General features: G+C 41.0%; 1 protein-coding gene across 1 annotated transcript in view; it reads left to right on the forward strand.

The window, feature by feature from the left end:
• Positions 1-16,549, forward strand: part of LOC126155690 (dynein axonemal heavy chain 8-like) — a 622,476-nt gene that overhangs the window by 63,638 nt on the left and 542,289 nt on the right. Inside the window, exon 4 of the mRNA XM_049916245.1 lies at positions 15,700-15,883. Within this exon, the coding sequence (XP_049772202.1) occupies positions 15,700-15,883 (184 nt within the window). The remainder of the gene's footprint in view (positions 1-15,699; positions 15,884-16,549) is intronic.

The following is a 16,549-nucleotide window of genomic DNA, read 5'->3' on the forward strand; positions in this document are numbered from 1 at the left end:
ACTGAATTGAGTATCAGAGAACTATCGCCAGACATTAATCCAACTGAGACTTTGTGGTGACTTATTGGGATAGTTGTTCAGAAGAAGAAGCCTGCAACAAAACAGGAGCTGTTGGAGGTGACTGTGAAAGTGTGGCACCATGAAATTGGCATCAGTACCATTAGAAAATTGATCGACTCCATATGTAACAGAGTCAAGGATGTTGTAAGGATGAAGGCAGGTCGAACAAAATACTAAGATCATTTAGATTAGATTAGATTTACTTTCATTCCAATTGATCCATAGTGAGGAGGTCCTCCAGGATGTAGAACATGTCATAAAAACAATACATGACAAATATTTACAATACAAACAAATAACCTGCTGTACCATTCCACAGATCCCAAGTGGAATGATCGTCATTTTTTAATGAACACTATATGAAAGTATGATTTTACAAATAGTAATGCACTGAATTGAAAATAAAAAAGTTTTTTATTTATTTATAAGGTAATAAACGTGTAATACAACTACTATAATACTTATTTACAATGAACACATTACTGCACTGAAATTGTGCAGGAGTTATATTGTACTTATATATATACACAAATCAGTTTGTTCTACTGAGAAATTCATCAGTGGAGTAGAAGCAGTTGGCCACCAATAAATCCTTTAGGCTTCTCTTAAACTGAATTTCATTGGTTGTTAAGCTTTTTATGGCTGCTGGCAAGTTATTGAAAATCTGTGTTCCTGAATAATGCACACCTTTTTGTATAAGACTAAGTGACTTTAAATCCTTGTGAAGATTATTCTTATTACTAGTATTGATTCCACAAATTGAACTGTTGGTTTGAAAAAGTGATATATTTTTAATGAAAAATTTCATTAAGGAATAAATATATTGGGAAGCAGTAGTTAGTATCCCTAGTTCCCTAAACAGGCTTTTGCAGGATGTTCTTGAGTTCACACCACATATATCTCTTACTGCACGTTTTTGTGCCCAGAAAACTTTGGCTTGGCTTGATGAATTACCCCAAAAAATAATCCCATATGACATTATGGAATGAAAGTAAGCATAGTATGCCAGCTTTTTCGTTTCTATATTCCCTATGTCTGACACAATTCGCATTGCAAATAGAGATTTGTTAAGACGCTTCAGCAGTTCTGTGGTGTGCTTTTCCCAGTTGAGTTGTTATCAAGCTGTAATCCCAAGAATTTAACACTGTCCAATTCTTCTATCTGCTTGTCATCGTATGTTAGGCATATACTCGTGGGACACCCCTTGCAAGTTTTGAACTGCATGTAGTGTGTTTTTTCAAAGTTTAATGACAAAGAATTGGCTAGGAACCAGTGATTAATGTCCACAAATATTTTATTAGCTGATCTTTCTAAGACTTCACTTGATTTGCTATTTATTGCAATGTTTGTATGATTGGCGAACAAAATTAACTTGGCATCTGGTAATGTTACTGATGAAAGGTCATTGATATACGCAAGAAAAAGTAAGAGCCCTAAAATGGAACCTTGTGGGACCCCACATGTAATAAGTTCCCAGTTGGATGATGCCTAATAGCCTGATACATGTCTCTTTCGTAATAAAACCCTTTGTTTCCTGCCAGAGATATAAGATTTGGACCATTTTGCACCATTTCCTGTTACACTATAATCTAATTTGCTTAAAAGGATATTGTGATTTACACAGTCAAATGCCTTTGACAGATCACAATATATACCAGTTTCCTGCAATTTTTTATCTAATGAATTAAGCACATTTTCAGTGTAAGTTTAGATAGCCTTCTCAATATCAGAACCCTTTAGAAATCCGAACTGTGACTTTGACAGTATGTTATTTGAGATAAGATGATTATAAAGCCGATTGTACACTACTTTTTCTAAAATTTTTGAGAATGCTGGCAAAAGTGAAATTGGACAGAAATTTGATGCTATTTTTTTTATTGCCCTTCTTAAACAGTGGCTTAACTTCAGCATATTTTAACCATTCAGGAAATATTCCACTGATAAACAACTGGCTACACAGATAGCTTAATATGTTACTTAACTCAGAATCAAATTCTTTAATTAGTTTTGTTGATATTTCATCATACCCACTAGATGTTTCTGATTTTAAAGATTTTATGATGGACATTATTTCTGCTGGGGTAGTGAGGGTCAAATTTATATTATGGAGGTTACTTGAAATTTTTGGTCTCAGGTATTCCATAGCAGCATCTACAGAACCTGACAACTCCATCTTTTAAGTAACAGTTATAAAATGTTTGTTAAAATGTTCTGCAACACTATACACATCTGTCACCAATGTATCACTTACTCTTAATGCTATTTGTCCCTCTTCATGTCTGGTTCTACTGGTCTCCTCCTTCACTATATCCCATATTGTCTTTATTTTGTTATCTGATATATACTATCTTTCCCTTGTAATATATTTGCTTTGTTGTCCATATATCTGTCACCAATGTATCATTTACTCTTAATGCTATTTGTCCATCTTCATGTCTGGTTCTACTGGTCTCCTCCTTCACTATATCCCATATTGTCTTTATTTTGTTATCTGATATATACTATCTTTTCCTTGTAATATATTTGCTTTGTTGTCCATATTACAGTCTTTAATATTTTGCAGTATTTCTTGTAATGTGCTACAGCATCAACATTGGAATTGTTTTGGATTTTACCCCTATTCCATGAGTAATCCATGGCTTCTTTGTAGACTTTTCTCTAACCTTGGTAAGTTTCTGGGGAAAACAGTGTTCGAATGAGGTAAGCACTTTATTAGCAAAAGTGTTATATTTTTCATTCATGCCATGAGCACTGTAAACATCAGTCCAGTGAATGTCTCTGAAGAGTGTCCTAAAATAATCAATTTTTGGCTTATTGATTACCCTCTTGAGCTGAGATTTAACAGATTTTCTATCCTGTTCAGTATTAACATTAGAAGGAACTGCATGTCATGATCTGAGAGGCCATTGACTATTGGTTTTGTAATATAATTTTGTTCATTGGACTTTTCTATAAAGATATTATCAATGGCTGTTTGTGAGCAATTGGCTACCCTAGTGGGGAACTTTACAGTGAGAATTAAGTTGAATGATAGTGTTACTAACTCAAATAAGTTCTTATTGGGAGAGTCTTTAAGGAAATCTAGATTGAAATCACCAGCAACCACTATTTCTTTGTTTTTAGTTGTTAAATGGGCCAGTACAGCTTCAAGGTGGCTTATCAACAGATTAAAGTTACCTGCTGGTGCTCAATATACACTTAATATTATGAAGGATTTTTTATGAAATTCTACTTCTGTTACACATGCTTCCATATGCTGTTCTAGTAAAAATTTATGAATGTCTATGTACTTAAATTTATGACAGTTCCTGATGAATGTGGCAACTCCTCCTTTCTCCTTTTCTGATCTGCAAAAGTGAGATGCTAACCTAAACCCTGTAACACTTAAAAGTTCTATACCAGTGGTCATATGATGTTCAGAGAGGCAGATTATGTCAGCTGGGTTTGAAGACTCTAATTCATCTATGCAGATAATTAATTCATTAATTTTATTTCTCAGTCCTCGAATATTTTGATGCAATAAGGATAGCTGACATTTCACATTGACTGAGCTAAAATTGGGTAAAGTTAAAATATCTGCTGTCTGTTGAAAATTCTTAACCAATGGCTGTATATGCTGATGTAATAAGCTAGAATTATGTTTTTTGGTTTCTTTCTCAAACTGAAGGTTTGTCTCAGTCCTAACCTCTCTTAAAATTTGGTTTCTTTCTGTCCTTGCTACCCTAAAAAAGTGTCTTTTCTGAACCCTATAACCACTGGTATTTTATCACTCATGACAGTGCCTCCCCCCTTTAACTTTCCTGCTATTTTCCCAGCCAGTTTACCGTTCCCCTTCCTGTTGAAGTGAAGGCCATGCCTCGTATAATCCCACCTATTGAGAGAATCAACAGGAACCATACCAATGTGTGACCCTGCACCTGGCATAAGCAACCATTCCAACTCCAAATTAACTCTCTTGACGGAAGGGTTCATATGAGGTCGGTGATGGTGCCCAAGAACAGATACAAACTCAACACTAGTATGCTTCGATGCTGATGCAATCTTTGCCAGGTCACACTCTATATTGTACCCAGGATCACTGTCAATAATATTACCTGTCCCACGCACTATAACCATGGTGTCTTCCTTAGTGTAATCTTTGCAAAGTATGACTACCGAATAATGCACTTGTGATACAAATATTTTACACTAAGACCAAATTAAACGAAACTTTCATTTAAATATTTAATATTTACTTCGATTTCATCAGTGATATGGCTTGTCATTGTACAGATATGTATGCACTGTTGAATTAAAAAATTAGAAACAACGTTGCCCTATATTTTAACGTTTCTTCTCACTTGTAGACTATCCTTCTTTAACATATATTTGAAATTTCGAAGACGAATGGCTTTTTAGAAGTACTGTACCAAAATTCTGTAGGGACGTGCAATACTTTAGAACAGTACTTTACCTTTACAAAACGATGAAAAATGACGTATAACATGTCGATTCGTCACATTCGATCTGTGTACAGCACAATATCAGCCAGTGCTTCCAACGATGCTTGGAAACATACGTTACTTTCCATATGGCGTTACTTTCCATATGGCGCTCTTGCGATTGGGCATGTACCTTGTAACGCCAGAAAATGCATATCCCCTATTTCCATCTATTGTACTATAATTTTTTTTCCTTATTTTGTTACCTGAAGATATGACGTTTCTGTGTCTTTGTATATTGTAATTGTTTTACTATTTGTATATACATGCATTTATGTCGATGTATAATTGGTTTGTTTTGTAAATACTATTTGTATTTTTACGCTGGGTCTTGCCTAGGGAAAACTATGCTATCGAACGAATACATCGATAGGTCGTGTGGAGAACCAAAGTGTAAGGATCTTTGGTAGTGTGAACTCGGCCGCTTGGAGCGTGGGCAGAGCAGAGTCTGGCTGGAGTAGTGCAGTGGAGCAGGTGTGTTGTGTGACGCTCCCTCGAGTTGCCGCGCTTTCGGGGTTTGGCAGCATGTAATTGCGCTCGAATTGCTATGATAGTTTCTGACACAGTGTCGCGGACGGGAAGTATTAGCTGGCTCACATCAAGAGCCCGTTTCGCCTGGTGACCGTGTTGAGAAGAAAGCGCGCCAACATCCAGCTTCTGCAACAGCGACGGCCGACAATGAGTGACTGTCGTCACCTGCTCGACCAACGACTGCAAACCTTCAATGAACCAACAAGGAAGATTGGAAGCACGTAAAGTTTTAGAACTGTATGGCATACCTCAGCTTTTAAAGTTGTTGCATCACAAAATTACAGCAACTTAGCATGAACCTTTGTTGCTCATTGTCCCAATTGCATTACCAAGCAGGGTCCCTTCCTTTTCTGAAATGAACCCGAGTGTCGTTGAATTCAGACGCCAGCGTTGAAGTAATATCATTCCATTTCACTGCTTTAATTTCAAAGTTCAGTTAATGTATTCATAGCTGGCTACAGTATTTAGATTACGCAAGCACAAATTAAGAGTGCGAGTTTTGTTACCATATTTTAGCTTACCTGTGACTGCAGCTCGGCTTGGTACATACTAAATGTTGCTATTGTTAATTGTTCAGAATCATTTAATTCAAGTTCAAAGTTAAATCTCTTATTTCTAAATTGTGTAGATTCAAGTAACTTTTGAAATGATCGTTGAGGTAGTCCAAGACTAACCTTATTTTACTGAATTTCATAGTGCTTCAGAAACAAATCTCACTATTAATATCAGTCACTAAATTAACTTTCAATTTTCTGGCTTAATTAATTCTTTTGCTAAATTAAGTCAGAGTGTAGCGAAATTTATTACTTCTGACAAACTTTCAGTTTTCACACAACACGTGTCAACCTTCATTTGCCACGCTTTTAGTGCTAATTATATGTGCAATAACCTTTCTTTTTCAGTTATTATAGTAGTTGTCCATAGGACTGGCGACCGTAATTTTCCCCAAATCTCAAATATCTAATTAACGCCAATTAATTGTTAACGTGATGGCCGCACATTTACTTTCTTTATTAACTTTACCCCTTTTCAAAATTAATTTCCACCAGTTTAATTTGCATTTTTCCTTTCATTTAGATGTAACCCTTTCCTCCCTCTTTACCGACAGATTAACTTCGGTGACGATTGCTTTTCCCAAATTGCCATTAGGTACACGCGGTTTAATTTTTCACTGTAATTAAGGTCGATAAGTGAGGGGGACGTTACAACCTGTTGCGAGGTTGTCAAGATCTGTAGAAAAAAATAACGTTCTGCAGTAAGAGCTCTGCTTTGCTATAGGCTGATGCTGTGACGCCACTGGGGAACAGCTTCAGCCTCGGGATCAACACTGTAACAGGTGGCCTGCATATTTACGCGATATATTTGTGGAATACTTCAGTTTCTACTGAAGTAATGAAATACAAACTGCCATTCGACTGCTGCTGGAACATTACTGCTTCAAATAAATTTTTCTCGGGCTTCCAGCAGCGTCAAGTGGTTTGAAATCCACGAGCTTTCGGCCGAGTACTCCTCAGCCATTGTCAAGTGGTGACTGTCTTCTGGTTGCTGCTGCCATCCTTATATAGCGGCGCTGCCTTCCTTGACGTCACTGGTACCCGCTCCGGCACCATATATGGTAATACGTTGTGCGGCCGCCGCGCCCGCTTCAATCTTTCCCGTGTTGGCCGGGCCGGGTCCCACGCTGTGCTTAGCTGCAGGCCGCATCTCTATTGAGGGTGTTGTCGCAAATTAGATCACTTTTATTATTATGCTATCCCAAAAACTGTTAGTCCGTGTGATAATAGATCTTTCGTCGAATGCAATACGATGACCGTTTTCACTTGACGCTGCTGGAAGCCCGAGCAACTTTTATTAGTACATATCGCCGTGAAACTGTGCACTCCTGTGTTACGTACCTCTACGGGGAGGAAACGTGGCGCAGCATCAATCGCCTGGGGAAGCTGCGTGTTAAGAAGGCTAATTTCTTAAGTTCTCTAGCCTTTCTATTACGCTGCCGTGAAGAGAAGTCTATTCCACGTTTTGCCTATGTGAGCCACCATATTAACACTGCTGCTGCCAAGAGAATATTTCGTCCTGCCAGCTTCGCCCTGTTACCAGAGAGTATACATCATACTAGAAAGCAGTTGGATACAAACGGAAGTTAGATAATGGCCGTCTACTTATCGGAGTCACTCTCGGCTTTGGATTGGGAATGGACTGATTAGCCACAGTAGCACAACAAATGTCATCACAGAGGACAACCACGGAAAGGTAGAAAGGGAAATTCGGCCGGCTTTCACAGCAACAGCATGGAGCAGAGCGGAAAACAACAGAACGCACCGTTATCAACATGACGACAAGAAACATCGGGCGCCATGTCGGCTCTCAAGAAGGGCCTTTATGCGCCATCGCCGCAGAGTATCCCTTTTGCTGACATACTAAGTGGCATGGAACAAGCAGTTCATAAGATGCCTAGTGAAACTGCATAAGAAATTCACCGAGAAACGAGTCGCATTCTTTCTACATCCAAGCCGCCGACTTCGAACATGACAAGAGCCGAGTGTAATGATCTTCGTGAACTCCGCAATGATCCACACCTCGTAGTCCTGCCAGCTAACAAGGGCAATGCAGCCGTCATTATGGAACGAGTCGACAATAGTGCGAAGATTCGGTTGATTCTGGAGGAGGAGACATATCAAAAACTGTCAAAGGACACCAATTCAAGAATAGTGAGGAAGACGTCGGAGCTCCTTAAGAGGTCTTCGATGGTAGAGAATGCCATCAAAAATTTCCTCCCTCGGGCACCTCGACCACCTACATTGTATAGCCTTCCAAAGGTTCACAAGAACACGCCTCTACGCCCCATTGCATCGCCGACTTGCAGACTCGCGAAATATCTGGCCAACCTCCTTACCCCGCACGTTGATCACTGTGTGCGTCTTGGAGAAGGGGGTATTATGGTCAGCTTTGATGTAGTGCCATTTTTCACGCATGTTCCCACTAAAGACTCTTCACATCTGTTCTCCCAGTTATTTGACGACAGTGTTGTGGATTTATTCAAGCATACTCTGACGTCATCGTATTTCTTGTATGATGGAGAATCTTTCAACCAGACGGACGGTGTTGCGGTGGGAAGCCCATTAGCTCCAGTTGTAGCCAATCTGTTCCTGTAGTACTTTGAGAACACGGCCCTGGACACGGCTCCTGAAAAGCCTAGTTGCTTTTATCGTTACGTCGACGACACGTTCGTTGTCTAGTGTCATGGACGTGAAAAGCTGGGAGAATCCTTGGACCACATCAATAACATCCACGACAACATCAAGTTCACGATGGAGATAGAGACAGATAGTGCCTTGCCGCCCCTTGATGTCCTCGTCCGCCGCAAAGCAAATGCGTGTCCCAGCCACAGCGTTTACCGGAAACCCACCCACACAGACCGGTATCTGCACGCTAACAGCTATCATCATCCGTCGCAGATACGTTCTGTTCTGAGGACCTTAGTGCATCGAGCCGAAACCGTCTCAGATTCTGAAAACTTGCCGAAGGAACTGAGCCACTTACGGAAAGCATTCAAGAAAAACGGCTACAACAACTGCCAGATTTCGCAAGTTATCTTTCCGAAAATACGTAAGCAGCAAGACTCCGAGGACGACTAGAAGAAGTTTGCATTCTTGCCGTTCTGTGGCAAAATAACAGTAAAGATAAGCCGGCTCCTAAAGAGGCATAAAATCGATTCGGTCTTCAGGGCTCCAGCAAAAATTCGACAACTTTTGAGGCCTGTGAAAGACGACGTAGGCCTCAGAACGCCAGGAGTATACAAAATACCATGTGGGTGTAGACAGTTCTATATCGGACAGACTGTGCGTACCATTGAACAGCGCTGTGTGTAACACGAGAGATGTTTTCGTCTACGGTACCTAGAGAAATCGGCGGTAGCAGAGCATGCATTAGAAAACGGTCATCATATTGCATTCGCCGAAAATTCTATTATCACACGGACTAACAGTTTTTGGGATAGCATAATAAAAGAAGCGATCGAAATAAAAATTTGTGCCGACACGCTCAATAGAGACGGTGGCCTGCAGCTAAACACAGCGTGGGACCCGGCCATCGGAAGGTTGAAGCGGGCGCGGCGGCCGCACAACGCAACATTACCATATATGGTGCCGGAACGGGTACCACTGACGTCACGGAAGGCAGGGCGGCTATATAAGGACGGCAGCAGCAACAACTAGAAGACAGTCATCACTTGGATTTCAAACCACTTTTATTAGTACGTATCGCCGTGAAACTGTGCACTCCTATATTACTGCTTCATTCTGGATAACTTGCGCAGCTTTTAAACAGACACTGGTGACTTAAAAAATTTGAAGCTACTATCACACTGAAACATGTACATAACTCAAATATTTTTTTACAATTTCTCTCAAAGTGAATGTTGGAAATGAGCACGCAACTTTCTGAGTTGGCTCTGTGAACAGTTTTAATGAGGAAACAACATTGAGAGAACGTGCTATTTTTATTCTTCAGTTTGCTCACTACACGGTGCGTTTGACAAAAGAATATCATGGTCCTTTGTTTCCAACAGTAGTTTTTGCGGACTCTTTGCACTGGTTGGTGATGGATAATCATAAGAACGTTCATGGCCTCTTACAAGGGGGGGAAAAGTTCAGCAAGCGGTCCTGATTTGACCTTACAGTGACAATGTATTCAGTACTGTAGCCGTAAGTCACTGAACAGACCCGAAAGTGAGTGAATAGTTTTCAAAACTCTTTTTGAAATGAGGGCAAAGTATCAAGTCCAAAATTATCTTTAAAAGTGGAAGTATCTAACCAAAATTGTTTCCTTTTTAATTAGTGAAAGTATCAAAGATAAAATTGTTCCACAATAATTATTCAACAAACCTGCATCTGACTGCGTCTGTGAACTTGTTTCGTGCACTCCTCCATTTTGCCAGTAATGAAATATGTTTTTGACTCAGCAATCAAGTTTAAGAGAATAATGCCGTTTGTGCAATGGCATTAAGATGGTACTGAAAAATTAACTTTTTACCCTGGTGTTTACTTAATGAAATTATATCTTGACTTGAATAATGTCAGTTGTGCAATGGAATAATATTAGTTACTTGAAATAACTTTGCTCTGATATCTTTAGTTATACCAAAATCGATTTCAAACCATGAACTGCACATATATATTGCATAGAAGCCTCATTTCCTTTATGTTCTTTCATTTGGTGGGTAACTTTACTACTAATTTTTATATTCAATACAAGCAAAGGATGTGGATTATGATTCAGACTGTTAGATTTATATATATATATACATCCAACATTTTTGTAGCACGAATCACCCTTACAAAAATTTTTACAAAACGCTTACTGCGTCAAAACTTGAACATACAAATCCTAACTCTGAACATTAACAAAAACTATATATATATATATATATATATATATATATATATATATATATATATATATATATATATATATATATATATACCATTTCCAACATTTTTGTAGCACGAATCACTCTTACAAAAATTTTTACAAAACGCTTACTGCGTCAAAACGTGAACATACAAATCCTAACTCTGAACATTATCTAACAAAAACCATTTTGAAATCATTTTGTAGCTTCTCCCATTAACGTGCTAAAGTTTGCTCAGTGTACAACCTGAAAACTACCAAGCGCGAATTCTACCTAAAAGCTGTCACACACGTCTGCTTCCTCCGAGCACCTAGCTGCGGCGACCGAGTTTTTTACTGCACGCGCCTGGCACTCTTGACCATGAAAGATCCTCCTACTCTAAGATATTATACTCATTCCACCTTGCGATTGGCAACTATCGACTTTATTTTCTGGATCTACCCTGATCAGACCTTAGCACATACCTTTCAAGGGTGCTAACATTCGTGCTACGACAAGGCAAATTACATCATGTAGACACATCTGCCTTAGGTAATTGTTCTCACTGTAAATTTAGTATCTCCGAATCGAGTCTCTAACATATTACTTTATTTGGAATGATGAGAGCATTTCCTACCGTTCGCAATACGCACAGCGTCTTTCCTACTGAATTTTGTCAGTCAACCATTCTGCAAACTTGCATCGTTTGGGAAAAGCATAAAGCACTAGCTGAGTCCCTTCTGTGTTACGATTGTGTGCGTTAGAGCCAACAGCAGCACAAGCTGGCATTGCTTTACACACACTCAAAATATACAGGGTGATCAAATAGTCAGTATAAATTTGAAAACTTAATAAACCACAGAATAATGTAGATAGAGAGGTAAAAATTGACAGAAATGCTTGGAATGACAATGGGATTTATTAGAACAAAAAAAAAACAAAGTTCACAAAATGTCCGACAGATGGCGCGTGAAAGATCTCTTGCGCGTGTCGTTTGGTGATGATCGTGCGCTCAGCGGCCACTTTCGTCATGCTTGGCCTCCCAGGTCCCCAGACCTGTCCGTGCGATTATTGGCTTTGGGGTTACCTGAAGTCGCAAGTGTATCGTGATCGACCGACATCTCAAGGGATGCTTAAAGACAACATCAGACGCCAATGCCTCACCATAACTCCGGACATGCTTTACAGTGCTGTTCACAACATTATTCCTAGACTAGAGCTATTTATTTATTTATTTTATTTAGCTTATGGCATGTAACACATCATATAAAAAAATGACATAAAAATCATAAGACACAGAGATAAAGAGTAGTCACAGTGTATAACATATAGTTGTAGATATAAAAGTATTTAAAATAGTGTATATAATAAACAAAAGTTCACAAACAAACATCCAGATTTGTGACATAGTCTATTGCACTTTCAGTTGCGGTCAGAAACTCATTGGGGTCTCCCGCAAAACGTCTCAGAGGACAATCTTCCACGATGTGACGAATCGTCTGCCGGTCCGCACCGCAGTCACATCTCGGGGAGGTGATTTTACCCCACCTGTGGAGGCTGTCTGCACATCTGCCGTTATTTGTCCGAATTCGATTCAAGGTCGTCCAAGTTTTCCTTGGCAAATTGAATCCTGGTGGTTGGACATTGATACATGGCATATTCTGCAGGTTTTGGGGCACAGATTCTCTCCACCGCGTTTTCCAGAGGTTGCCATAATCCGGCTTGAGAGGATGCGTATTTTTTGCCTTTTTAAAAGAGGGGTGTCTGGAGCGCAATCTGTTCATCTCCAGGGCGGGAACATCCTTATGGATTGGCAGTTTCTCGTTGTTCAGCACTTTTCCATACTCGCGTAAGACAGCGTTCTCTCTGCGCAGGTCCGGTGGGAGAATGTTGCTCAGTATAGGTAGCCAGTGTAAAGGCGTTGGCTTTATTGTTCCTGATATCATCCTCATTGTGTAGTTTAGTTGAGCATCGATCAAGCCTGTGTGTTTACTGTTTAGCCATACCGGTGCGGCATATTCTGCTGTTGTGTAGACAAGTCCCAGAGCCGAAGATCTCAGTACAGCCGCGGAAGAGCCCCACGTAGTCCCACATAGCTTCTGTATGATATTATTTCGAGTTTTAAGTTTTGCGGCTGTATTACGTAGGTGTTCCTTGAATGTTAGGGTTCTATCAAAGGTGACGCCTAGATATCTGGGGTAATTATTATGGTTTAGCAGCCTGTTTTCGAAATGAACGTTGAGCTTTCTTTTTGCTTGGGCATTGTCGAGTTGAAAGCATGTCACCTCCGTTTTTGTCGCGTTTGGCCGTAATCTCCAACTTCGGAAGTAATCTCCCAGCTTTTTTAGATCCGCAGTTAATGTGTTTTCCGTTGCCTCCATTGATCTGCCTCTTGCAGCTATTGCCCAGTCGTCGGCATATCCGAATTTTTGAGAAGTGGTTTCAGGTAAGTCAGACATGTAGAGGTTAAACATCAATGGCGCCAGAACGGAGCCTTGTGGTAAACCATTGTTGAGCTTCATTTGGTCACTTTTTAAGTCGCCCATTATGACTCTGAAACTTCTATCTGCGAGCATGTTATCAATGAGGTTGGCCAGCTTGTTACATGGTATGACCCGCAGCAACTTAAATATCAGGCCTTGTCGCCAAAAGGTACCATAAGCGGCTGATAGGTCAATAAAGGCTACTGATGTTTTGAGTTTTTTCTGAAAGCTCGCCTCTTTGTGAGTTGCTAGGGAGAGGATCTGGTCGGTGCAACTGCGATTGGGTCGAAAACCTGCCTGTTCAATCGGTACAACTTCAAGAATTTTTCCGCTTATTCTGTTGTAGATGATACGTTCCAGCAGCTTATAGACACAGTTCAGCAGAGCGATAGGGCGGTAGTTTTGGGGCATGTCGTTAGGTTTGCCTGGCTTTAGTATCGCTATAATCTTTGCTCGTTTAAGCTGGTGTGGGATATTACCCGATTCTAAAATATCTGTTAAGAAGTTTGCGAGCCATGTTCTAGTATATTTTCCACAGTGAAGTAGGAATTCCGGGTGGATGCCATCGAAGCCGGGAGCCTTGCCACTTTTGATTTTTGAGACGGCTGCTGCAACTTCTTCCGCTGTGATAGGCTGGGAAAATTCGGAGGTAGGCGATGCCCTTCGTTTTAAGGATCTTAATTCACGTTTGACGGTCGTGGTGTGTGTTCTATCCCTTGGTGCTCTTGAGGTTCTAACTGTGTGTGCGGCCACATTGTTAGGGGTTATCGGGTGGGTGTCTTTTATTTTACGTTTACTGCCTCCCAGGTTACGAAGTAGGGTCCATGCTTGCCTACTGGATTTAGTGAAATCTAGATTCTCCACGGTGTCCATCCATTTTTCCCGTCGAGCTGCGTCTAAGCTGTGCAACAGTTCGTCCGCGATTTCTTGGTCGTTGGTTTCGGTAAATTCCTGGTACAGGTCTTCGCATCTCTCATTCCAGCCTGGGATGTACTCTTTCCAGTAGCCTCTGGGTACATTCCTCTTAGCCGTGGCGATGACTGCTCCCACAAATCTGTCATAGTTGTCCCTAGTCGGGGGTATCCAACCTAGACACTTGTCAAGGTTTTCTGCAAAGGTGGCCCAGTCTGCCTTCTGGAAATTCCATCGTGGGCGAGGAAAAGATTTTATGATTGGGATGTTAATTCCGACTTCTAAGATAACAGGGCGATGCTGGCTATGTGGGAAATCAGACAGGACTTCACGAGTTGCGGCTAGCGGTTGGTTGTTTTTGTTTTTAGTGACAAAACATAAATCAGGGTTATAATCTCGTCTCCATGCTGCTGATCGAAATGTTCCGCGGTCCTTAGCGTCGAAAATCAGGTGGGTGTTAGTCTCCTCACTCCAGCTCATCAGGGATTCACCGTTCTGGTCGTTTCGTGCGTACTTCCAGTTCTCATGGTGACTATTAAAGTCTCCTACGTAGATAGCAGGGTGGGGATATTCTTGGAGTACTTCTGGAGGCCATGGACAGCCGGGAGGCTTATAGATGTTAACTACAGTGGTCTCGCCAATTTTGACAGCAACTTCATGTATGTTGTTGTCTGTAGATATCTTACACAGGGAAGCATTTTCTATCTTATTTCGTATGTAGGTTTCCACACCGTAATTGCGGTGATAGGTGGCTCCCAGTATCTCGAATCCAGGGATTTTTCCTCTAGAAGCCAGCTGATCTATGTTTTCCGCATGAGTCTCTTGTATCGCGACTACGTCGATTTTGTTCTGAGTGAGAACTCTCTGGAGAAATTCACATTTGCTCCTACTTATGCCTTCAATGTTTAGGTGGCAGACTCGGAGGCACGGTCCGAGTGCTCTAGTCAATTCTTCATCGTTCATTTGGTCGGTATCACTCATGATGTGTTTACCAGGAGATCCAGCTCAAGATTATCTGGATTATCTGGTTGCCTTTAGTGCTAGTTCATTTAGCGTTACCCAGGGTGCACGTGTAGTATTCTACTACGGACGCGAACTAGCCTTACACCCCACTAGAGCTATTGTTGAGCAATGATGGTGCGCATATTGAGTATTTCCTGTAAAGAACATCATATTTGCTTTGTCTTACTTTGTTATGCTAATTATTGCTATTCTGATCAGATGAAGCGCCGTCTGTCGGACTTTTTTGAACATTTGTAATTTTTGGTTCTAATAAAACCCCATGCCATTCCAAATGGTTCAGATGGCTCTGAGCACTATGAGACTCAATTGCTGTGGTCATCAGTCCCCTAGAACTTAGAACTACTTAAACCTAACTAACCTAAGGACATCACACACACACCCATGCCCGAGGCAGGATTTCGAACCTGCGACCGTAGCAGCAGCGCGGCTCCGGACTGGAGCGCCTAGAACCGCACGACCACCGCGGCCGGCCATGTCATTCCAAACATGTGTGTCAATTTGTACCTCTCTATCCACATTATTCTGTGATGTATTCAGTTTTCAAATTTATACTGAATTTTTGATCACCTGGTATTTACTAACAAATCACCAACAAAACAAAAGTAACTAAATAAAAACCATAACAGCCGCGAAACACGCACCATCCTAAATTTTACTTTATGGATGCTAAGATTTCCTCAGTGATGTCACAAAGACAATAATAGAATCGCATTTGGTTCTGCGCACTGCTTACTGCTCCCTCTGCGAACACTGACACCGAAAGAAAAATTTGATGGCGGCGATAAGAACGAACGGTGAGAGGGTGTGGTGCCGTGTGCAGGATCTGTCAATCACGTCGATGACGTCAGCGAGAGGCGCAGGGGCGGCGCTGGAGGCGGTGCGGTCAGTGCCCGCGCTCTTCCTGCAGCCCGCTTTGCGTGCCTGGACCGTCTGGGGAGCCGCCACCAGCGTCGACAGCGCCGGCTTCCAGGGAGACCTCGCAGACTGCGTCTACTTCCTGGGCGGTGAGCGCACTACACGCCTTACGAAAACAAATGACTTAGGAGGAGAACACGGCATGCGCCATAACCCTATTTCCCAGAAACTCCGTTCAGCCGAAGAGGAGCCAACTTAAGCAAACACCTGTCCAGGCTTATCCGTAGATTCTCGACTGTTTCTGAGAAAACGACCGTCAAAGTTTTCGACGTATTTTAGATGCCTTTTTGCGCGGGGTGAGCTTAGCTCAGCTGGTGGCATGGCGGCTAACGACGCGGCCTCTCGCTTACGCATCTTGTGTTCGAAACCCGATGATTGCTTTCATTAATTTTCTTTTTTCTTCTTTTTTCATGTTCGTGAAAGATTACTATTTGAGTGATTCTTATCAAGTTAGGGGAGACAAGGGCGTTATATTAAATGTAAAATTACAACTGCGTTTCATAATTAGTGTCACCATTTATTGTATAATATAACGCGTGTAGGGTATTTTCAGGGTTTACAATAATTTTAAATTCTTATATCATTATATTTCATTCTTATATCAAGTCTTATTATTATATTTTATTCTTATGTTATTCTCAGGAAGATTTGGAGCATACTCTTGGATGATAGTGATTGTAAAAACATTCGAACATCGCGCGAAAGCAGGTTTGCCACAGCGACATTCCTTAGTATGAATCTCACTCGGGAAAGAA

The sequence above is a fragment of the Schistocerca cancellata genome, chromosome 2 (assembly GCF_023864275.1).
Source record: "Schistocerca cancellata isolate TAMUIC-IGC-003103 chromosome 2, iqSchCanc2.1, whole genome shotgun sequence".
Taxonomy (NCBI): Eukaryota; Metazoa; Arthropoda; class Insecta; order Orthoptera; family Acrididae; genus Schistocerca; species Schistocerca cancellata.